The 23,590-nt window shown below is 38.0% G+C and overlaps 2 protein-coding genes across 6 annotated transcripts in view; both read left to right on the top strand.

Annotated features, from left to right (window-relative positions):
• Positions 1–193: 193 nt before the first annotated feature.
• On the top strand, positions 194–3,707 carry LOC306865543 (death-associated protein kinase 3-like; the record flags this gene model as incomplete). Its single annotated transcript, XM_079410225.1, has 9 exons — positions 194–255; positions 496–717; positions 858–996; positions 1,167–1,296; positions 2,360–2,408; positions 2,511–2,537; positions 2,632–2,784; positions 2,920–2,965; positions 3,081–3,707. The coding sequence occupies 9 exons, from the start codon at positions 194–196 to the stop codon at positions 3,705–3,707; spliced, it is 1,455 nt and encodes a 484-aa protein (XP_079266351.1).
• Positions 3,708–10,515: 6,808 nt separating this feature from the next.
• Positions 10,516–23,590, top strand: part of LOC306873794 (putative E3 ubiquitin-protein ligase HERC1) — a 48,739-nt gene continuing 35,664 nt past the window's right edge. For all 5 annotated transcript variants that reach the window (XM_079423280.1, XM_079423279.1, XM_079423277.1 and 2 more), the window contains exons 1-15: positions 10,516–10,659; positions 13,045–13,988; positions 14,069–14,164; positions 16,145–16,339; positions 16,440–16,751; positions 16,864–16,960; positions 17,646–17,789; positions 17,985–18,112; positions 18,260–18,404; positions 19,287–19,458; positions 19,682–19,816; positions 20,070–20,235; positions 20,328–20,453; positions 20,549–20,761; positions 21,510–21,662. In XM_079423280.1, the coding sequence (XP_079279406.1) occupies positions 13,074–13,988; positions 14,069–14,164; positions 16,145–16,339; positions 16,440–16,751; positions 16,864–16,960; positions 17,646–17,789; positions 17,985–18,112; positions 18,260–18,404; positions 19,287–19,458; positions 19,682–19,816; positions 20,070–20,235; positions 20,328–20,453; positions 20,549–20,761; positions 21,510–21,662 (2,997 nt within the window). In that variant the 5' untranslated portion in view covers positions 10,516–10,659; positions 13,045–13,073. The remainder of the gene's footprint in view (positions 10,660–13,044; positions 13,989–14,068; positions 14,165–16,144; positions 16,340–16,439; positions 16,752–16,863; positions 16,961–17,645; positions 17,790–17,984; positions 18,113–18,259; positions 18,405–19,286; positions 19,459–19,681; positions 19,817–20,069; positions 20,236–20,327; positions 20,454–20,548; positions 20,762–21,509; positions 21,663–23,590) is intronic.

The following is a 23,590-nucleotide window of genomic DNA, read 5'->3' as shown; positions in this document are numbered from 1 at the left end:
ACAACAAACCATATAATACTGTATGATTAGCTTTATTGTACTGTGTATATGGATTAAACTGAGATTTTACGTAGTTCATTTATACATAGAGAATGTATAAAACAATTATGCCCATACGTTTTTTTGTGTGTATACTGTTTGTTAGGAGTCCAGTAAATCTAATAATCTTTTTTGTTTCTTTAATAAGATCACAATGGCTGTGTTCAAGCAGAAGCAGGTCGAGAATTTCTATGAGATAGGAGAGGAACTTGGCAGGTAAAAAAACAGCTGTTTACTTGGTGGTTTATCATATACTTGCTGGTTGCTGCAATACATACGATACACATCACACAGCTGGATTCATATAGTTGCTATATAGGGGGCACGGGGTCATCCACCTGACTCCAAAAGTTTTATCCCAGCACAATTGTAATGAAGATCAGAGATTGCTAAAACTGCATAAACAGTATGAAAACATCAACATTTTAATAGGGTATCTGATATGAACTTTTTCAGTGGGCAGTTTGCAATTGTTAAGCAGTGTCGTGAAAAGAGTTCAGACCGGGATTTTGCAGCCAAGTTCATAAAGAAGCGTCAGAGTATTGCTAGCCGGCGAGGTGTGCTCCGAGAGGAGATTGAGCGAGAGGTCAACATCCTACAGCAGATACACCATCCCAATATTGTCATGTTACATGACGTGTTTGAGAACAAGACAGACGTGGTGTTGATTTTGGAGCTGTGAGTAGAGCTTGTATCGATGCTTATATAAATGATTTTGTTATTACATAAGTTTGGACTTGGATCATATTTTATGAGCATATTTCATTAAATTGTTCACCTACATATAGTTATTGAGTGGAGATTATGTATATCTGCAGGGTGTCTGGAGGAGAGCTTTTCGACTTTTTGGCAGAGAAAGAGTCTCTAAGTGAGGAGGAAGCCACACAGTTTATTAAACAGATTCTAGAGGGCGTGCACTATTTGCACACAAGAAATATTGCTCATTTTGACCTGAAGGTACAGTACACCCACTGGCCTCATAACACTGCCCCAGAACATTACAGTACAACACATTTGCGCTGACAGATGTGGAGTGCTGCAAAATGCTCTGTCAGAAGAACAGTGTGTCTTTGTGTGCTTATGAGTGTGGGTGTGCTCCTGTGTGTAATTCATTTTCTGATTTGCAGCCTGAAAACATCATGCTTCTGGATAAGAACGCCCCTCTGCCCCGAATTAAACTCATTGATTTTGGCTTGGCCCACAAGATTGCTGAAGAGGTTGAGTTTAAAAACATCTTTGGAACACCAGAGTTTGTTGGTATGATACATGTTCTGTTTAAACCCTAAAGCCTGCAGCCTTTAACATGCAGAGCAAGCGTATATTCACACAGAACACGTTTCTTAAAATGCGCTTGAATCCCGCATTTTGAAAATTTTGGTGTCATGCGTAAGACGCTGCGAACGATGCAAGATGTGAGCGCAACGGTCAAACGTGTTCGTCTAGCATGTTTCCGTAGAAAAATAACCCAAAAGCAGCGCAGTGGAACGCAAAAATGTGTTCTGTGTGAATAACCCTAATACACTTTTTAAATTCTTAAAGGAAGAGTTCACTCGAAAATTAAAATTTGGAGAATATTTACCCACCCTAAGACCATCCAAGATGAAGATGAGTTTGTTGCTTCTTTGGAAAAGATTTGGAGATATTTAGCATTACATCGTTTGTTCACCAGTGAATCCTCTGCGGTGAATGGGTGCCGTTAAAATGAGAGTTCAAACAAAAACATCACAATAACCCACAGATAATCAATGCGACTCCAGTCCATCAGTTATCGTCTTGTGAAGTGAGGGAAAGTGTGTGTTTGTAAGAAACAAATCCATTAAGACGTTTTAACTTAAAACCATCACTGCTAATCCATAATAACGCTTGCTTCAGTGAAAAAGATCCAACATATTAGTTTAGAATTGTTTTGGACTATATTTGGTTGTAAACCGTGCATATTTCTCTCCTGATTCAGATGGAGTAAGCAATATTATGGATATAGGCCTTGTTTGAAGTTGAAAACACATTAATGATGGATTTGTTTCTTACAAAGCACACTTTTGCTTTTTGTTGATTGATTGACTGGAGTCATGTTGGTTACTTGTGGAGTATTGTGATGTTTTTAACAGCAATTTGAACACTCCTTCTGACGGCACCCATTGATTTAAAGCTAAATTTCACAAAATCTGTTCTAACGCCGAAACAAACTAATTTTGGATGGTCTGAGGGTGAATATATATTTTCCATAAATTTAATTTTTTGGGTGAACTATTGGGTGAATTTTAATGATTTATTCCTCTTCTGAGAATGATTTTTTTTATACTTCATATATGGTTTTCAGCTCCAGAGATTGTGAATTATGAACCACTGGGACTGGAAGCAGATATGTGGTCAGGATTTTTTTTTTTTAAATGTTAATTAAATGTAAATATCTCAATAATTTGAGCTTTTTTTAACTGGTTAATAATTAAATTAATGGTTTACTTTTATAGGAGTGTTGGTGTTATAACATATATTCTGTAAGTACACAAAAATGTTTTTTTTTTCAAGCCTATAAATGCATATGAGATTGCAATAAGTCTAATATGTTGCTAATACGCTTTCTGAGTATAGGTTGAGTGGGGCATCTCCTTTCCTAGGAGAAACGAAGCAAGACACTCTGGGAAACATCTCAGCCATGAACTATGAGTTTGATGATGAATTCTTTGGCCACACCAGTGAGCTTGCCAAGAATTTTATACGACAACTGCTGGAAAAGGACACCAAGTAAGTGCAGAGGGCTGAGATCATCTAAGAAGGCCATGTGTGTTTGAGTGTGAGCTTTGTGTTTGTGACAAAACAAAATATGGTGCTTGTTGCAAGTAATATGGCATAAATTACCACCTTAATCATGTGTTTCAGAAAGAGACTCACAATTCAAGATGCCTTGAATCACCCCTGGATTAAGGTATGTTATGAGCTTGTGATTGTGTGCCTAGACATTTACAGGCATTAGTTTTTCACTGTCTCTCACTCAGTCCTTAAATATCACTCTCAGTCGTAACCCCATTGTCTGTTGGCAGTCTAATGAGCATAAAGAGGAACACAGCAAAGTACCAGAGAGGAAGAGAGAGCGTAGGCAGCTGAAGACGAAGCGTCTCAAAGAGTACACGATCAAGTCCCACTCCAGTATGCCTCCTAACAACACCTACATCAACTTTGAACGCTTCGCACAGGTAGAAGAGGACGTGTCGGCCATGGAGGGCACTTTCTGCCAGCTGGCGTCGGCCCACGACTCCCTGCAGGAAGACATTGATGCACTAGTGTCCATCTACAATGAGAAGGAGATGTGGTACAAAGAAGAAAGTGAAAGCATCCGAAATGAGTTGTCCCAGCTCCGTTATGAGTTTCGTAAAGTCGAGGCCCAGAGGAGGGGCGTTCACGAAGACATGAGGAGTGTGGATGCCAGCGTTAGCCGAGTGAGCGAGCAATATAAGGAGAGGCAGACTCGTTATGAGGCCTTGCAAAAGGAGCTGTGTGCTGAGCTGCAGTGGGTACAGGAAGTGGTGGGTTCTTTCAAGGTCACCTTCCCAAACTGTAGCTTTAGCAGCGTGTTTAATACAGATGTAAATGAAGCACTGAAAGAGTTGCTGAACAGATCCTGTGAAGGAGACCTGCTGACGGCCAGCAATCTGGACCAGCAGAGATGACACATTAATAACCCCCCTCCAACTGATCACACATCGTTATATAAATGCAGGCCAGATAAATGTGCTGAAGAGACTGTGCTGAGAATATAGACCTGAATAAAAGCAGGTGGTCAGTCAGAGATAACTACAGGTGCATCTCCAAAAATGTGAATATCGTGAAAAAGTAAATTTTTTCTTGTAACTTATTTCAAAAAGTGTAACTTTTATATATGTTAGATTCATTACATGTAAAGTAAAACATTTAAAAAAAAAATTTTTGTTTTCATTTTGATGATTAGAGCTTACAACTCATGAAAGTCAAAAATCCAGTATCTCAAAATATTAGAATATTTCCTAAGATCAAGCAAAAAAAGGATTTGCAAAACAGAAAAGTTCAAGTTATGTAAAGGTATGTTTAAAAGTATGTTCATTTATGCGCTCAGTACTTGGTCGGGGCTCCTTTAGCTCGAACTCCAGCATCAGTGAGGTGTGGCATGGAAGCGATCAGCCTGTGGCTCTTCTGAGGCACTATTGAGACTTCAACTCGTCTGTATTGTTGGATCCACTGTTTCTCATCTTTCTCTTGAAAATATCCCATAGATTCCATATGGGGTTCAGGTCAGGCATGTTGGGCATGTCATATCATTATTAGCAGGTGTTAAAGTCCTGCTGGAAAAGGAAATCAGCATCTCCATAAAGCTTGTCAGCAGATGGAAGCATAAAGTGCTCTAAAATCTCCTGGTAGACGGCTGCATTGACTTTGGACTTGATAAAACACAATGAACCAACACCAGCAGACGTCACGGCACCCCAAATCATCACTGACTTCGGAAACTTCACACTGGACTTCAAGCAGCTTAGATCCTGTGCCTCTCCAGTCTTCCTCCAGACTCCAGACCTTGATTTCCAAATGAAATGCAAAATTTACTTTTATTTGAAAAGAGGACTTCGGCCCATTGAGCAACAGTCCAGTTCTTTTCTATTTAGCCCAGGTAAGATGCTTCTGACGTTGTTTCTGTTTCAGAAGTGGCTTGCACTGTAAAAAAAAAAAAAAAAAGTTGAGCCAACTTAAAATTTTAATGGAACCAGCTTCAGCAGATTTTTGAGTTCTCTCAACTTATTTTTGTAGGTTTATAGGTTTTGTTGTATAAACAAAACAACAAGTTGAGAAAACTCCAAAATCAGCTGAAGCTGGTTGCCTTAAAATTTTAAGTTGGCTCAACTTTTTTTTTTTTAACAGTGTGGTAGCCCTTTTCCTGAAGACGTCTGAGCGTGGTGACTCTTGATGCACTGACTCCAGCTTCAGTCCACTCCTTGTGAAGCTCTCCCAAGTGTTTGAATCGGCTTTGCTTGACAGTATTCTCAAGCTTGCGTTCATCCCTGTTGCTTGTGCACCTTTTCCTACCCAATTTCTTCCTTGCAGTCAACTTTGCATTTAATATGCTTTGAAACAGCACTCTGTGAACAGCCACCCCTTTCAGTAATGACCCTCTGTGACTTACCCTCTTAGTGGAGGGTGTCAATGATCGTCTTCTGGAACATTGCCAAGTCAGCAGTCTTCCCCATTATTGTGGTTTCAAAGAACAAGAGATACCCAGAATTTATACTGTAGGGATGGTCATTAATGAAACTCAAATGTTAATAGTCTAATATTTTGAGATACTGGATTTTTGACTTTCATGAGCTGTAAGCTCTAATCATCAAAATTAAAACAAAAAACTTTTGAAATGTTTTACTTTACATGTAATGAATCTAGAAAATATGAAAGTTTCACTTTTTGAAAAAAGTTACAAGAAAAAATGAACTTGTTCACGATAATCAAATTTTTTGAGATGCACCTGTATATACATGAAAAATATGTAACACAATTGTGTATGAGTTTATTATTTATGTATTTTTATGTATGTAGGTTTTTTTTATATATTAATTGGGTCAATCTATCTCAAGTGGCCTTTCCACACTGAGCGCGAGGTGAATCGCAGACGAACGTTGTTTTCACACCGAGCGCGAAACGAATGCTCGCCTTCTGCTAATTCTAGGTCAGCGCCTCTGCACACTAGGAGGCGCTGACCAACAATGTATTTCTCCTCAGATATGTGTCTCGTATGTGGATTTAACATCATAATTGACCATATGCACGGAACTTCTGGATAAAGATAAACCTGCTCGTAATCTTCCTCATTTTATATGTGCTATATATAGGTAGAGACTCTCACAGAAACATCTCCTGCCTCATTCTTATCTGAAACTGAGAAACAAAATAATTACAACACTGTAAATAATGATAGTGGAATTAACATACAGTTTCATGTTATTAAAGAACATCATTTTATATGTAGAGTCTGGTAATCCCAGGAAAGTACCCAGACACTAGGCTAACTGTACATTTAAATGCTGACAAATAAACACTATTGTAACTGTTTAGGCAGTTATGCTAATCTCTTATATGACATTGTAATGGTATTCTCGATAATCAGTATCTTACCTTCATAGCCATGAACACATTTTTAAAAATCTTATACAATTTTAAAGGCTTTATTCTTTTTCAACTCTGTGCAGTAAAATCCACATTATTAAAGGTTCACTTTTCATTCATGAAGACGACATGAAGAAATTTAGCAAAAATGGGTCTTGGCGAAAAATAAAGACTTTTTAAGATGAAAATGAAATTACCATTATAACCAGCAGATGGGAGTAGACCATCACTTTGGCTGCCATTTCAACTTCCTAGTTTTTTCACGTCTTTTTGATTTATTATAAAATAAATATTATAACAAATTTAATATATAAGCAAGTGCAGGAAGTCATGAAGTCGCTTGTCATTTAAAGAAATAAATAAATAAGGCCAGACAACAGCCTAATGCTGAATTATACCTATAGTCAAATACAAATTAAATAAGTCGGTATAACAATTAAATAATGCATTCAATATTTTGAAATGTTTAGATTTCATTTTAATAACTACATCGTTTAAGTTTTATCCAACACAGACTTTGCTGCTGCTGTAGTTTTGTTAGTCTGAATAACTTAATGCACAGCTCTATTTTGACATCGCCCGTTGGCACTGTCAATCATAGCAATGACTCGCGGCATGAATTTACTGGATTACCTCGCGTAAATTTAACATTGGTGTTTGTCATTCCTGAAACGGTATACGTGGAAGTTTGGTCCTCTTAGACAAACAAAACTTTTCTCCAAATTGTGAATGGATTATGTAGAGAAACCACCTCACAGCACAGTCCAGTTGACCGGAAATGCCTGAGCTGGCTTATCTACAACCAGGAAGTAATCGTGCATATGGTCAATTAAGATAAACAATGTTTGGTTCTACACCAGAAACACAAACTATCTATAATGCTTACAAGAATAGGCTACATAATAAAATATAATTAGAAGTACAATTAGCATCAAGCTACACTTGAAAATGTATTTACTTATTAATGTATTTGCTTACCGACTTTAAACCATCATTGAGTGCTTGTAATAACTTCAGATTGTGATTTATACTTGATTTTGATTCTATAATAAGCATGCACTCTTTGTATGTTTAATAATGCTACACTGCTACCAACAGCGCCACCATTCTCACTCTTTTGTGCAACAGCAGCTGCTCCGGTCACGTGATCATAGCTCAAATCTTATTGGACGGTCCGTGTTTTCGCTTTTGCATTTTCGGTGCGCGAATGTTCAAGAGGCCCTCTCCGAATGTTCGCTGTTGTTTTATTCCAGCGCGTCATCGCGTCCGAAATTCGTTTCGCTTTTTCGCGCTCTGTGTGGAAAGGCCTTTAAAGCTGGTTGCTTGACCAATTTAATTTTCCTATTTAAAAAAAAACAAAAAAAAACATTTGAGCGATTACCTCAACTACTAGCGATTATTGTTTAGGTTTTGCAAAACCACCATTTGTTTTTTTTTTTTTTTTTTTTAAATGTGCAATGGATGTTTTTTTTTTTTTATTCCAAGGAACTATAGGACTATCCTGAGCCAAGGTAATTTCGAGGTTTCCATAAACGTTTGTTTCATTTGTTGTGACCCTTGACACAAAGACCTGACACTGTAATTAATCCAAGTTTTGCAATACTAATACATAGAGGTGAAAAAAAATAGGAAAATTAAAATTAGTCAAGCAACCTCCATTGGACAGACTGACCCAATATATACTTTAAGATTACTGCTGTTAGGTAAAGAAAAAAATTAAATGGTGCTACAAAGTTTATTTTTTCTTCTGTTTTGTCTTTTTCTCTTTTGTCTATCAATGTAAAACAGATCTGATCATTTTGAGTTGTAAAATCACAAAACAAGATGTTTCGATTTATTATTATTATGTATTAGGTGTATTTAAAATCATGATGCTTCCTTTATTTGTTAAGTGATCAGCTGTAATTTGTTCAGGCAGTGTTTACACAGAACATGTTGTTCACCTTTGGTCATTTGTGTACCAGATCTGATTAAGTTCAAATGGCAAGTCAACCAAGCTAATTTGATTAAACCCTGTTCATTTATTAAATATGCCACAGTTTCAGATTCCTTTTTATTTGTTTTTTCCCGTTGCTGTAGTGCTTTAGAGCAATGTGTGTTTATTTGGAATGTGTGTTTAAATTGATGTTTTTAATAAGTACAGAAGGGCTGATTGTTATGTCTGCATGACATAAATTTCTATGCTTAGTAGGATGATGCCCCTTCCGGCATGTACTCATGGACCTCTCAGTGTAGACTCTTTTAAACAATTGACTACACTATTGGAACAGCTGGAAAGCAATGTTGATTCTCAGTGAACTGTTGGAGAAGCTGTGAACTCTTAATCCATAACTATGTGCTCTGATCACTCTGCTAGATTTTGCATATTACTGGTGAGTATTACAAGTAAGCGTTAGCATGGTATTTATCATGTGATAATTGTTGTATCTCTTAAGGTATTTTATATGCATTGTCATTTTCAGTGTATTCATGTTACATTGCATTCATGCTTTGAAGACTTTCCCTTCTTCAAAGCATCCTTTTAAGGTCTAACTGCTGTACTCCTATAAATTCAAATGCATGCATGCTATAGGATACACATAGTGTTTCCTTATTATCTATGTCTCTTGACAGAAAGTGTTTTTGCTAAATTTTTTGTGGGTTTCCCCCTTGTGTATCTGTCTTTGTCACATACTGTCATAGAAAAAGAACACAAAACCAGGTTGTGCAAGTCTATCTGTAAAGCCGAACCATTGACCATCCTTAAGCAACACTGTCATGCAACACAGAGCTTTTCATTCATGTGCTGCAGCTGTTAACCCTCTTACTGATGATTTGTGTGTAGTTTCAGCAGAAAAGGCAGAACCCTATGGGGGCAAGTTTTTCAGCTCCAAGGGAATGCGTTTACAAAGTAAAAAAAAAAAAAAAAAAAAAAAAAGTACAGTGTACCCAGATGTCAACACAAGGCATTCTACTGTGACGAGGCTTATTTTCCACTTCAATACAGCATACCAGAAATCAGTCCGGAAAAAAACTTGTTTTTGCATTATTCTTATCTTCCAACAGGAGGCAGCGTTCACCTCTTATTTACACTTGGACCCACAGGCATGTAGTCCATGAGAAGTACACTGTTGTTGGGTAACTCTGAGGGCAGTGACTCACTGGTGTTTGGCTACTGTCCCTTATAAAATTTGGACAGGTCAGGGATGATCCAATGTTTTACTGCAATTTAGGAAACGATTTTCAGGTCTTGAGCAGCCTGTGCGCATGTGCTAAATCATGGACACTTCTGTCAGTTTAAGCCTCAGTAATTCATTCTTATTAAGCTTAATTATCTTATTTTAATGGCTTTCTTTGGACTCACAACCACATTATCCCATCTTTTATTAGACTCAGCGTGCGTTGCTGTGTGTGCTGAGATAGTTCTGGAGAATGTTTATCTGTATGTGTGCACTGCAGGACAGATTTAGTCAGCCTTCTTTAAACCATTACTTTTGTTTTATTCACTCTGTAGTTGACAAGTTGTCCCACTAAAAATTAAAACGTAATTGCTTATTTAATTATATTTTTAAGATTAAATCCAGTTGATGATTACAGTGACGTGTTACATAGAGGAAAATGAAATTGTTTTGTTTTTTTAATAATGTTTATTAAACATTTAACAGTGCACAAAGAATATACTGGTGTCTGATTGACGTTGCCAGTGGTATTTATTTTTAACTGTTGAAACATGTATACACTCGCTACTTAAAGGAAAACTACAACTGTTAAAACAGTTTTTGATAACTGATTAAATAAAGTTGAAATACCACTAAATATAAATGTTAGATTAAAAAAAGATACACTTAAAAAAGTTAGAAATGCTCGAAAATGTGACTTGGCAACTAACTGAAATAGGCTAAGTTGTTATAAGTAAGTTGAAGTTGAAGTACTACAATTACTAAAACTAAATTGAAATACTGAAATATATAAATAAAAAAAAAGAAAGAATAAAAATGACAAAAGCACATAACACAAAACAGAAACTAAAATTAACAGGAACTGAAAATATATTTTAAAAACCTTAAAATACTACTAAATACAATAATGGTGTATAAATAATATACTAAAATAATAAATACATTATAACTTTGCAATGAATATTGCATTGGCTGTGTGTGTGTGTGTGTGTGAGACTACTCTAGCATATTGTGTTTCATAATTCTATAAGTGTGTATGTCTGCATATGTATAGTCGCTCAGGGCTGTGCGCGCTATTGTTCTGTGCAGTGTGTAATGAATGATAGGGAGGGACTGAACACTGAGCCTGCTGCTAATTTCACAGCAGCTGAGTCGTGAAGGGTTGAGCAGCACTGCTCTCCTCACTCCCAACTCTGAATTATTCAGCCTTACCAGATCCTCAACCCAGCGATTACGAGCCTTTTCTGTCATGCACTGTCACATGCAGGTGCCGAGGGACCATTAATCACCATGAAAGCCACTTTCGTTCATGCATTGAATAGGCCTTTGGCAGTTTATGGTAAGCTCCAGCCTCACCTCTTCAGTTCTTTATTACCACAGCAGCCGACAGGTTCCAGCCATTTCAAACGTGACATTATGTGTAATCTTCTGAACTTGCATTTCAGTGATTGTAACAGCCTATGTGTCAAATGCATGCCTCGTACATTGGGCAGATGTTTGTTTGGGTGCATGATTTTAATGTGAAATATCAGCAGCTGAGCTGACTCATGTAAAGTGTGTGGCGGAGGGGAGTTGATCACAGCCTGGCAACCAGAGACAAGCAGCTCCACAGCCGAGCTAATGCGACAAGCTACCCGTGCAATATAGTCATACACTCACAAGACAGTTAAGTATTTTACTTGAGGCTCTATTAATGGGACAATTCAGTCAAGGTACACAACATAAGACGTGAAGTTCTTGAATAATTTCAGTGTAGTTGATTAGCTTAGCTTGCTGGCGTATACTGTTCAGTTAGCTATGCTAACAAGCTAACGCCTGTAAGTTCCGCTTTACTTGCAGACGTGAACACCGTAAGACATTTCTTTTAAATATCTTTAACACATATGCTGCAGGTCTCGTATAAAGATTTGAGAAGTCAGATAATTCTGGGGAACGCATTTTAAGTAAAGCTGTTTATGCGAGCAGTGTGATGCGATGGGTTAGCCAGCTGAATGAATAAGCAAACCGCTAGATTGTCATAACCAACACCGTTAATCATTGCAACGCAAACAGCTGGGTGGAAAAATCACCCTCAATTTCAGACATTTAAAGAGGTTGTTAGCAAGATATGATAATGTCTAGAGCAGAGGAATGGGTTAAATAACCTCATTTGCTGCTGTAACAATGCATTAGCTGACAACCTGTAACTTTAAAAGTTGGATTATGTAATATAACTTACTATAAGAATTTGGTAGTCTGTTGTTCATTCTGATAAACTAATGTGTAGTTCAGCTTGAAATATACAGCCAGTTTCCTTTACAGTAATCAAAATACTGTATACTGCCCACATACCGTCTCTCTCATTTAAGTAATATTTTAGCTACTGGCAACATGTAACTTACTTTTTTATTATAGGATTTGAAATTATTTGAGCAAGATTAAGGTGCTAAAAGCTGAAATGGTGTATTTTATCAGGCATAAAACCATGCATTGCATTAGATGTGTCTGTCTTATTTGTGTTGATGATAAGATTCAACAGACAATTGTGTAAGAAGATGAAAATCTTACCCACAAAGTCTAACGATGGCCTGCTTATGAAAGTTAGCTGACTAGATAAATAAGTTAATAATCAATGGGATGACTCAAGACCTACATTTATGCATGCGTGTTCGGGCTGAGTACCTAAAGGCTGTCATTTTGCTGTACGGACTCCGGGCTTTGATAAGTGGATTGGCAAGCTGTCAAGTATGTGTCATCACCGCCTCATCTGCACTTGATGATCTTTCTAGATAAGTCAGTTCTGAAGTTTATTTCTCAGAATCAAACTCGCTTTCGGAAGAATGCATATTTCATCATCACCTTGTGTTTTTCATTTCTGTTTATGGTTACATCAGAATGCTTAGTTGGTTTCTCTGCTAATGTGTGTGAGACAGTTAATGTTTAAATTGATTCACTTTGGGATGCATGAGCTGTCTGGGCCAGATTTGTTATCGACTGATAATAGAGGTTTTGTTTATTAAATTTATCTGTATCAATCCATATTTTATGTACCCTGCTAATCAAAAGTTTGTCAGTATGATTTTTACTGTGTTTTAGAGGATGTCTCTTATGCTGCATTTATTTAATCAAAAAACAATAAAAAGTCAAATTGTGAATAAAATGTTATAACAAATTTAAATAGCTTTATATTTTAAAATGTAATTTATTCCTTTAACGGCAAAGCTGAATTTTCAGCAGCCATTACTCCAGTCTTCAGTGTCACACGATCCTTCAGAAATCACAAAAATGCTTTTTATTAGAAATTCTGAAAACAGCTGCATAATATTTTCATGGAAACGGGGTAGGTTTTTCCCGGATTCTTTGATGAATAGAAAGTTCTGAAGAGAAGCATTTAATTGAAATAAAGATTTTGTAACATTATATATGTCTTTTGTTTTTTTGTTTTTTTATCAATCTAATGGATCCTTGCTGAATAAAAATATTGATTTCTTAAAAAAACATACTGACCCCAAACCTTTGAACAGTAGTGTGTGTAATAATTACCTGTCAATAATATCATACAATAATATAGATTAATATCAAAATAATAATTTATTTGTGTGTGCCCATTCACCCTATTTTTTAGCATTTAGATTACCTTTGTCTCTACAAGTAGTATAGAATGTTTATATGGACCATTTATTAGCATAATTGACCCATATTAATATTGCTGCATCCCTAGATTCACTGTACCTCTTTTTCTCAGATGTGACGGTGAGGTTGTAAGGTGGCACCATGGCTGCAATGATACCACCAGTGAAACTAAAATGGTTGGAGCACCTCAACAGCTCCTGGATCGCTGAGGACAGCGAGTCCATCTCCACCCGTGAAGGCGTCGCTCTGCTGTATGGCAAGCTGCTGGCCAATAAGGAGGTGGTTCTTCTGCCTCAGCAGGTGCTATGTCTGAAGGGCCCTCAGCTGCCGGACTTTGAGCGAGAGTGTCTATCCAGCGACGAACAGGAGCATTATCTTGATGCGCTGCTGGCCAGTCAGCTTGCTCTGGCCAAGACGGTGTGCTCTGATTCACCCTTCGCCACTGCCCTACGCAAACGTCTGCTAATGCTGCAGCGAGTGTTTTACGCACTTTCCAACAAATACCATGACAAGGGCAAGGTCAAACAGCAGCAGCACTCAACCGAAAACACTCTGGGTTCTGCGGACTTGCAAGCAGTTAGCGAGCGCCCGCGTTCTAGTACAGACACCCTCATTGAGATGGGCGTGCGAACAGGTCTTAGTTTGCTTTTTGCTTTGCTCAGACAGAGCTGGACGCTTCCTCCGGCCGGTCCAGGGATCAACCTCTGCAACGATGTCATCACGACAGCCATCGAAGTGGTGGGCTCCCTTCCGCCGCTCTCCTTGGCCAATGAGAGCAAGATTCCACCGATGGGTTTGGATTGCCTGGCCCAGGTCACCACGTTCCTGAAAGGAGTCACCATGCGCAATTCAGGGGCCGACGTAGTGGGGAGGAGGCTGGCGTGTGAGCTGCTGCTGGGATTGGCAGCGCAACGAGGGTCCCTGCGCTACCTGCTGGAGTGGGTTGAGCTGGCCCTGGCTGCATCGGCCGGTGTCAGCAACCTGGAGCAGAGCCAGGAGGGGCTGATGGGATACGACTGCTTCATGAACATTCTGATGCAGATGAGGCGTTCACTGGTACATGCTCACTAAAACACTCAGAATTTGTTTCACATAGTGTTGGATGTTGTTAAATGACTGAATGTTTGGTGTTGTAGGGTTCATCTGCTGATCGTAGCCAATGGAGAGAGCCGACCCGCACGCCTGATGGTCTCTGTTCCCTATACGAGGCTGCACTTTGTCTGTTTGAGGAGGTAAAATACAAATATATTCGTGTAATATACATATATGCATATATTCATGTAAATTTGTTGTATGGACAAGAGAGGGCCATGTCCTTTTGCACTAGATCACCTAATAAAAAACTGTTATCACAATGTGTGGTACTTTGATACTGTATATAACCCTGTAAAGCATGGCATTTGTTAAAATCTGATATAATAAATCGTCAAAAAATGTTTTTATTTATTAGAAATGGAATCATTTATTAGACCTTTAGATAAAATAGTTTTTAAAAAATCTAAAAACAATTGCATATGTTTTTTGACTATCATATCTGATAAATCAGGCTTTTGTGGCTCTTATAGTGTGTTAGATAGGAGAATATTAAGCTCACACTTTTATTCAGAGGCCCAAACTGAGCAAAAAATATGCAGTTTGGTGCTATTGGTGATATTTATCTGATATTTATAATGCGGAAAACGATGATCGAGAGTTTTACAAATAAACATTCCGCAGTAGCCTTATGTATAATATTTGATAGATTTTAAGTTGATTTTTCTGTTAAGTATAGATTCTTTAACTTAAATTTCTTCTGTTCATATTCAAATACTTCTAAAAATATAAATGTTATTCTTTATCTCATAAAAATTAGTAAATATTTAACATCAAAAAGACGTGTACCATGACCTGAAGGGGGACTTTTTTTAGAATGATTCTAAAATGATACTATACTACCTCTAACTTGCTAAAAAAAAAAAAGTATTAACTATTAGTCAGACAGAAGGCATGCAGTAGACTGACAAAAGGTTTTTCAGCAGTTTTGATCATGTTGATAGAGGCCTTAAAGTTGTTTGTATCAAATGATACATTAGGGTTTATTGGGTTAAGAAAACAATTATTTATGTTATCACCCTAGTTTTGTTTCAAATGTAGGACGTCTTTCATTCAAGGATTTTACGCATTCAGTTTGTTCAAGTTCTCAGGAGTCCAATTGACCAATTGTTTATGACCTAGAATAGAGCAAAATATTTGGTGATGTAATTTGTGAAAGCATAAAAGAGTCTTTGTTATTTTCTGTTTATTCTCTTATCCTTTAAAGGTTGGCAGGTGCTGCCAATGCTCAGTGTATTACAATTACAATACATGTAACTATGGACCAAAATCAGTTTAGACACATTTTTATATAGTTGGGGATTCGTGGGATTATGTTGACATGCTGTGCAGCTAATTTTGCCCTTTCTTAAATTGCATTGCTTTCAGATTCTTATGATACCCCCCAAGGCCAAATTCTTTTTCAGATTGGACTAAACATCACCTTAAGCAGGATAATTATTTTTACTTATTAAATCTTGGTGCATCTATGAAAAGAGCATCTAAAACAGAAAAATAAGAAAAGTTATGATGCTTTACTAGCCAACATTGGAGTAAAACAAAAGCAAGCACATACAATTGAATAATTCCAGAGTCCTTTTGTTTCCATATACAGAAGTGGTTTATTAATAAATATAAAAAACCGCTCTTTGCTGGACCACTTTAGCTGTAATAGGCAATTTGCAACCAAACATTGCCATAATTTTGATTATAGACCCTGCTTTTCAGTCAAACTCATTGAATTAGTCTTAATGTATGAATGTGTATCAGTACAGACTTGAAACAGTTAAGAAATTTGCTTAGTGTATATTTTGAGTGATTTGTCACCTGATGCTTGTCTTCCAGTAAATCCAGTTTCAACTGCCATTGTGCACAATTAGAAGAGAATTTCTGCTGCTTTAAGATGCATGCTATAACATGCTGCACAACAAATCAGTCCTGCTGTATTTAAAATAAAAAAATGTGGTATATATATATATATATATATATATATATATATATATATATATATATATACACACGGTATATCATACCAACTTTTAGCATTTTTTTTTTTTTTAAATTTCTCAAATCATGCTGTGGTCTAGAATTGCGCCATGTGTTTAACACTCCAAATTTGTTTTAAATCGATTTTCTGATAGGTGTGTCGCATGGCTTCAGACTACTCAAGAACTTGTGCGAGTCCAGACAGTATTCAGGCGGGTGAGGCAGCCATGGTATCTGAGACCTGTGAGGTCTATGTGTGGGGCAGCAACAGCAGCCACCAGCTTGTAGAGGGCACTCAAGAGAAAATCCTCCAGCCCAAACTCGCTCCCAGCTTCAGTGATGCACAAACGGTAGAAAGCAATTTCATATTAATTATTCATACACTGTCAGCATTAGTATCCTTCTTTATGCTCACAGTGAATGCTTGCTGACCACATCTCGTGTCTTCAGATTGAAGCTGGCCAGTACTGCACATTTGTCATCTCCTCTGATGGTTCAGTCCGAGCGTGTGGGAAGGGCAGCTATGGGCGCCTGGGACTGGGTGACTCAAACAACCAGTCCACTCTTAAGAAGCTGACCTTTGAACCTCACCGTACCATTAAGAAAGTTTCATCATCCAAAGGCTCAGACGGCCACACATTAGCCTTCACTAGCGAGGGAGAGGTGTTCAGCTGGGGTGATGGAGACTATGGCAAACTGGGTCATGGCAACAGCTCTACCCAGAAATACCCCAAATTAATACAGGGCCCTCTACAAGGAAAGGTACAAAATTCATGTAGTAGTTATGCATCACTTAATCTTTTTGAACTCTCAGAATGGACCAGTGTGTTTAAATGATTAATGTCTTCTGCTGCTTGTGTGTGTTTGCTTGTAGGTGGTGGTTTGTGTTTCAGCAGGGTATAGACACAGTGCTGCAGTCAGTGAGGATGGAGAGCTCTACACCTGGGGAGAGGGTGACTTTGGTAGATTAGGTATATAATTGTCTATATATATATATATATATATATATATATATATATATATATATATATATATATATATATATATATATATATATATATATATATATATATATATATATATATATATATATATATTTATTTATTGCACACATTCATTAAAAAAAAAAAAGGCTGCTGAAAATTCAGCTTTGCCATCACAGGAATAAAATACATTTTAAAATATATTAAAATACTAAATGTTATTTTAGATATTTTATTACTATTACAATATTATTTTTTTTACTTTTACTGCATATCAAATAAATGGACAAAAATGTTTTTATGTCTAAATAAATCTTTAGCAATCACATAATTTATTTTGTGGCACAAATTGATCGACCTCAAGTTGGCAGCCAATCAGTTTGCTTTAAATAGTCTGGTTCAGTGTTCACTGTTAGCTGGTTCTGCAGCGTGCTATTAGAGTTCCTCTAAAACCCTCCACCTCCCCCAGCTCCACCTGTCTAGATCAGGATAAGTCCATACTTGCTCTGCCCCAGCAGTGAGAGTAGCAGACCTAGTGTGCTAAAAAATTGCTAAAATGCAAATGAGTTGTTGTGATAAAAATACATATATTAGTTAACTAAATGCACATAACATTTTATTTTGCTTCATTTTGTGTTTGTGTATCATTGATTATGTTCATTTACACTTGTAGGTCATGGCGACAGTAACAGTAGGAACATTCCCACGCTAGTTAAAGACATCAGTAACGTGGGTGAGGTGTCCTGTGGAAGCTCCCACACTATTGCGCTGTCTAAAGATGGACGTACGGTCTGGTCCTTTGGAGGTGGAGACAATGGTGAGTTGAGTTGACCTACGTCAGTTGTTCTTCTGAAGAGATATTTGAAAGGGTCCTACTGTATCTAGATGTGCTTGAGTTATCTTCTCTACTTTGTACACATCTTGTAATTATTGTTTGTGAAGTTGCTGTGTTTATGTGATAACAAAGATTTATGGAAGACTAGTACACCTTGGTTGTTGTTTATTTATGCAGGGAAACTGGGTCATGGTGATACCAATCGTGTGTATAAACCCAAATTGGTGGATGCGCTCCAGGGAATGTTCATACGCAAAGTTTGTGCTGGCAGCCAGTCATCTCTTGCCCTCACCTCTACTGGTCAGGTATGAGACATTGCTAAGTCACTAGTTATTACGTTTTGATGATAGATTACAAAAATAGGGGCTATTATGAGTTCATGTTGATTCTAATGACTCAGTACGGTGTGTATATTCATTACAAGCACAATTATCTATGTATTCAATGTGCAGGTTTACGCTTGGGGCTGTGGTGCTTGTCTTGGCTGTGGTTCATCGGAGGCCACTGCACTAAGGCCAAAACTGATTGAGGAACTTGCCACAACCAGAGTGGTAGACATCTCCATAGGAGACAGCCACTGCCTTGCTTTATCACATGGTAAGGGATCACTGCAAACCCACTGAATTGAGGACACAAATCTATGGCTCTATCTGGTACGCTTAAGTGGTTGGTAGTGCAACAATTGAAAATGAGGCTGTAAGGGATGGAAGTACAGTGCTTTCAATAGATTGTGCGATTGTTTAACTGCATACCAATTGTGTATGTATACAATTGTTCAGCTGGCAAAATGGTTTTCATAAAAAACCTTCAGTAGACACAAATTCCATAAAACAGTTTTAAAAGTTGTGAAAATTACATGACCTAGGACCTTTGTACAGTGCGTGCCATTGTAAAGACTAAGTCTTTCCCTCACAGCTTCATTGTCATCTGTTTTATATTCAATATGACACCTAACCTGACTAAGGTCTAGGCTATACAGTGCAGTTAGTTTTGTGATCCTTAAATATTCTCACTTTAATATTTTCACTTTCAGTGTATTGCATAAAGCATTATAGAATTCTATTGTAAACTACTCAGTAAACAATGGCTGGTGATTAGGTGCTGTTGCTTTTGTGAGTCTTCTTGGGGCTGTACTGTAAGGGTTGTGTGAACTGTAGTTTGTGATAGTGGAGAGAGGGGGGTCACATTAGTAGCAGAAGGGAATGTGCTGAGTCAGACTCGGATAAGGTGAAGCAAGGGGGCCTCACACATTATGTCAAAGACAATTTGATGCTGTGTACTTAAACAGAACGTGCTGTTCACGTGCATTGTGAAATGGTAATGCTAGTCTCACACATCTGCTTTTCAAAATGCATAAAACTGAAATGTGAAATTATATGCAGGAATGATGAATAGTTGCTCTTTCATTTCATTTTTTTTTTTTTTTCATGTGGATATTTTTTTTTTTCATGTGGATGTTTTTTTTGTTTTTTTTTACAGACAATGAAGTGTATGCCTGGGGGAATAACTCCATGGGTCAGTGCGGTCAAGGGAATTCCACTGGCCCAATCACCAAACCCAAGAAGGTGATCGGTTTAGATGGAGTGGCCATTCAGCAGATCTCTGCTGGCACCTCCCACAGCCTGGCATGGACTGCCCTCCCGAGAGACAGGTTAGCAAGGCTGTTGAACCCTTTTATGATCTTTATGTTGTGAATAAATACACAATATATTTAATACGCATTTGTGCCGTTAAGTTTGATTTATTTTTTGATTATTTTTTTCTTTGTCTTGTTTGGTTTTATAATAACAGATTATAATAGATTGTTTTTGTCTTATAATACATTTTTCGACATTTCCATATCTAATCTATTAATCTTATGTGTATGTATACAGGCAGGTGGTGGCCTGGCATAGACCATACTGTGTGGACCTAGAAGAAAGCACTTTCTCTCACCTGCGCTCATTTCTGGAACGATATTGTGATGGTATCAACAACGAGATCCCACCGCTGCCTTTCCCATCTTCCAAGTATGTGTTCTGCCACCAACATTGACTTTAGTCAGGGTAGCGCCATATTTAATTTTTGACAGGAAAATGAGGCTGTTAGAAATAGAAGTATAGTGCATTGAATGGATTGCACTGTTGGCTTTCTGAAAAACAAAAAAAGTTGACACAACTCTATAAAACAGTTTTGAAAGTTCTTTATGAAGATCTTTATACAGTCTGTGCCAATGTTATTGCAATAAATATCTCCTTTACTCCTTTGTTTTTGGGCCAACAGGGAGCATCATAACTTCTTGAAACTATGTCTACGGCTCTTGTCCAATCACCTGGCTCTAGCGCTGGCGGGTGGCGTGGCCACTAGTATCTTGGGACGGCAAGCTCGGCCACTTCGCAATCTGCTTTTCAGACTGATGGATGCATCAGTACCGGATGAAATCCAGGAGGTCTGTGTTTGCTTGTGTTTTTCCAAATATTTGTTGCTGTGATGGTTTACTGTGGCCTGCATTTTTCTCTGATCAATGTGTGCATTTTGTAGGCTGTCATCGAGACTCTGTCCGTGGGAGCAACGATGCTGCTACCTCCTCTGAGAGAGAGAATGGAACTACTGCACTCGCTCCTTCCTCAAGGACCAGACCGCTGGGAGAGCCTCTCCAAAGGACAGGTACGATTTTGTGCCTGCCTGTAAAGGATAGACAGTTTAAGTTAATTTACAAAAGCATCTGTCAGTCATATGTGTGTGTGTTGTTTCTGTCACAGAGGATGCAGCTGGACATAATCCTCACCAGTCTGCAGGATCACACCCATGTGGCATCTCTGCTGGGGTACAGCTGTCCTCCAGATGCCTCCGAGCCTCCCGCTCTACCCTCCGACTCTACGCATGTGCCTGGCACTCATTCTGATACACATCCTGACACACACTTGGCAGAGATCCTCATGAAAACTCTACTCAGGAACCTGGGCTTTTACACGGTCAGTTCTGCTGACAAAGATCTTGAGGTCGTGTTTGTGCTGACAGCCAGCTTTGTTTTATCTTTATCTTGATTTACACGCTCATGTTAAAATATCGTGTTGCCATTAGTCAGTAATAATACAAATTTCACTGACTTTTAGACTGCAAAATGTGCTTGCATCATTTCGAGACTTATCACTAAAAGTAATGATAACATGCAGTTTAGTAAGTGACTTGGATGTTGATTCAGTGGCTGCTTTCATGGATTTAATGAGTTCATACAGTAAATAATTCACAGCAGTGTTTTTTTTTAATCTTTTTCAGTGATTCGTTAAACAAATCACCTCAATAGACTCATTTGTTTGTGAGTCAATACGCTAGCCTGTTTCTGCATGCAACCTACAAAGATAACTCAACCTTTTGTTATTTTGCCATACATTTATTGTATATGTATACACTTTATATTCGGGTAAAATATTATTGAATTTGCTGTGGTGAATGTCAAACCGTTAGGATATTTTTGAGGGCAAGCAAAATATGTTATATTCGGTGAGGTTACACACTATTGCTCTTATCAGCCTAGTGCGTCTTGGCCATGTAAAAATGTCTTGAATGAATATAAAAACCGATTCAAGATGAAAAATTGAATATGGGTCACCATAATATATCTGTGTATTACACTTACAGTGTAAATGCAATATCTGATATACACTTCTGATTGTCTTCTCTACTTGTTTTCCTGTGTGTATGTGTGTGTTAACCTAACAGGACCAGGCTTTTGGAGAGCTGGAGAAGAACAGTGATAAGATCTTGCAGGGAACATCTTCGTCCGATAGCAGCCAACCAGCTCACCTCCATGAACTGCTCTGCTCTTTACAGAAGCAGCTACTGGCCTATTGCCATATCAACTGTGTTACAGAGGTGCATACACAACCAAATACATATACAGTGCACAGTATAAATGAGTACTCCTCCTCTAAAACTGAACAAATTCAGCAATTACTCTTTACTTAGATGACATGATAGGGTTCTTTGGAGATATAATGTTCCGTCAAGCCTGCTTGAGCAATTACCAAAGAAGAATGTCAAAATTATTCAGTAAAATAAGATTTTCTTATCAAAGTGATAAAATGTTGTGTTCCAAAAATGAGTACACCCTCCTGAAAGTTACTTAAAAAAAAAAAAAAAAAAAAAAAAAAAATATATATATATAAAAAAGTGTATAGGTTTAAGGTTATTTTTGATCAACAGGTAAGTATATTGAACCAAAACATATAAAGACAAGTAATTTCCTGACAATTAAAAGTGTTATATAGCTCACTGAATCATACTCAGACTTAATGCTGGCAGCAGTGGAATCACTTGGGAGAGAACTGCCCAGGTGACTTATTTCTTAGCATAAAAGAGGACAATGGTGCAAGAGGAATACCAAGTTATTGTTTTAAGTGTGAAAATATAGCTGAAGTAGCACTGACATTCAAAAACAATGGACTTGTGACAAGGCTCCTGAAATAATCAGGTCTTTACTTTAAGTTATCATTTAGTGATGAGTGAATTTTTGCTTGGAAAAAGTGAAGTGAAGTGACATACTGCCAAGTATGGTGACCCATACTCGGAATTCGTGCTCTGCATTTAACCCATCCAACGTGCACACACACAGCAGTGAACACACACACACACCGTGAACACACACCCGGAGCAGTGGGCAGCCATTTATGCTGCGGCGCCCGGGGAGCAGTTGGGGGTTCGGTGCCTTGCTCAAGGGCACCTCAGTCGTGGTATTGAGGGTAGAGAGAGCGCTGGACATTCACTCCCCCCACCTACAATCCCTGCTGGCCCGAGACTCAAACCTGCAACCTTTGGATTACGAGTCCGACTCTAACCATTAGGCCACGACTTCCCCTGCCACGAAAGAGCAGGAGAAATAACATGCATGTGTCTCAGAGCAGGCAAAAGCTATGAAAAGAGTGACACTTTATCTCACGGAGTATGACGCAGCCTGCAGAAGTGACATGCATGGTTGTTGTCACCACTAGAATTACCTATAACCTCTTCCAAGGCCCATATTTACAAAATAGAGACTTCTGGGAATCCATACTCTGGTCTCAAGAGACCAAGTCAATAATTTCGGATCCAAAAGCATCCAAATGTTCTGGTATTGCTAGAGAAGGAGTACAGTGAGAAGTGCTTGGTACCCACAGTGACATTCAGTGGTAATAAAGCTCTTATATAGGGATGAATGAGTGCTGAAGGTGTGAGGTAGTTGTGCTTTATCATGAATTCAAACACTACTGAGTGATGTAATATAAAAACCTGAAACAGAAGATGCTACCCTCTCCTTATTCCCTGCGTTGTTGGGCATTTTTTCAGCATGACAATTAAGATATTCATTATCCCAAGATGAAAATTCTTCAGTGGACATGTATTTCACCCAATCTTAACGCTCTTGAGCAGCTGTGGGGGATTCTGTAGAGACGAGCTGAGCAAAACTCCCCATTAAAGACCAGAGCATTCAAGGAGGTCGTTCTCCAGGCGTTAAATGGGACAGATGTGAAAATTTGTCATGAACTTGTACGCTCAGTGCCAAGAGGGTCAGAGCAGAATGCATGGGCCTGGTTTCACAGACAGGGCTTAGACTAAGCCAGGATTAGGCCATAGTTCAATTAGGACATTTAAGTAATTTTTATTAACATGCCTTAGAAAAAACATATGTTTTAAGATCAGTCAGTGCAAGTTTATTTCAGTTGAAACTAGTCTTAAGCCTTGTCTGTGAAACCAGGGGTTAAAGTTCTGAAGGACATGCTAAGTACTAGAATATTATACATTTGCTGAATTAAATCTAGGCTGTA

This window comes from Barbus barbus, assembly GCF_936440315.1.
Source record: "Barbus barbus genome assembly, chromosome: 1".
In the NCBI taxonomy this organism is placed as follows: domain Eukaryota; kingdom Metazoa; phylum Chordata; class Actinopteri; order Cypriniformes; family Cyprinidae; genus Barbus; species Barbus barbus.
Note: the sequence above shows the minus strand (reverse complement) of the source record. Positions and strands in the feature narration are given on the sequence as shown.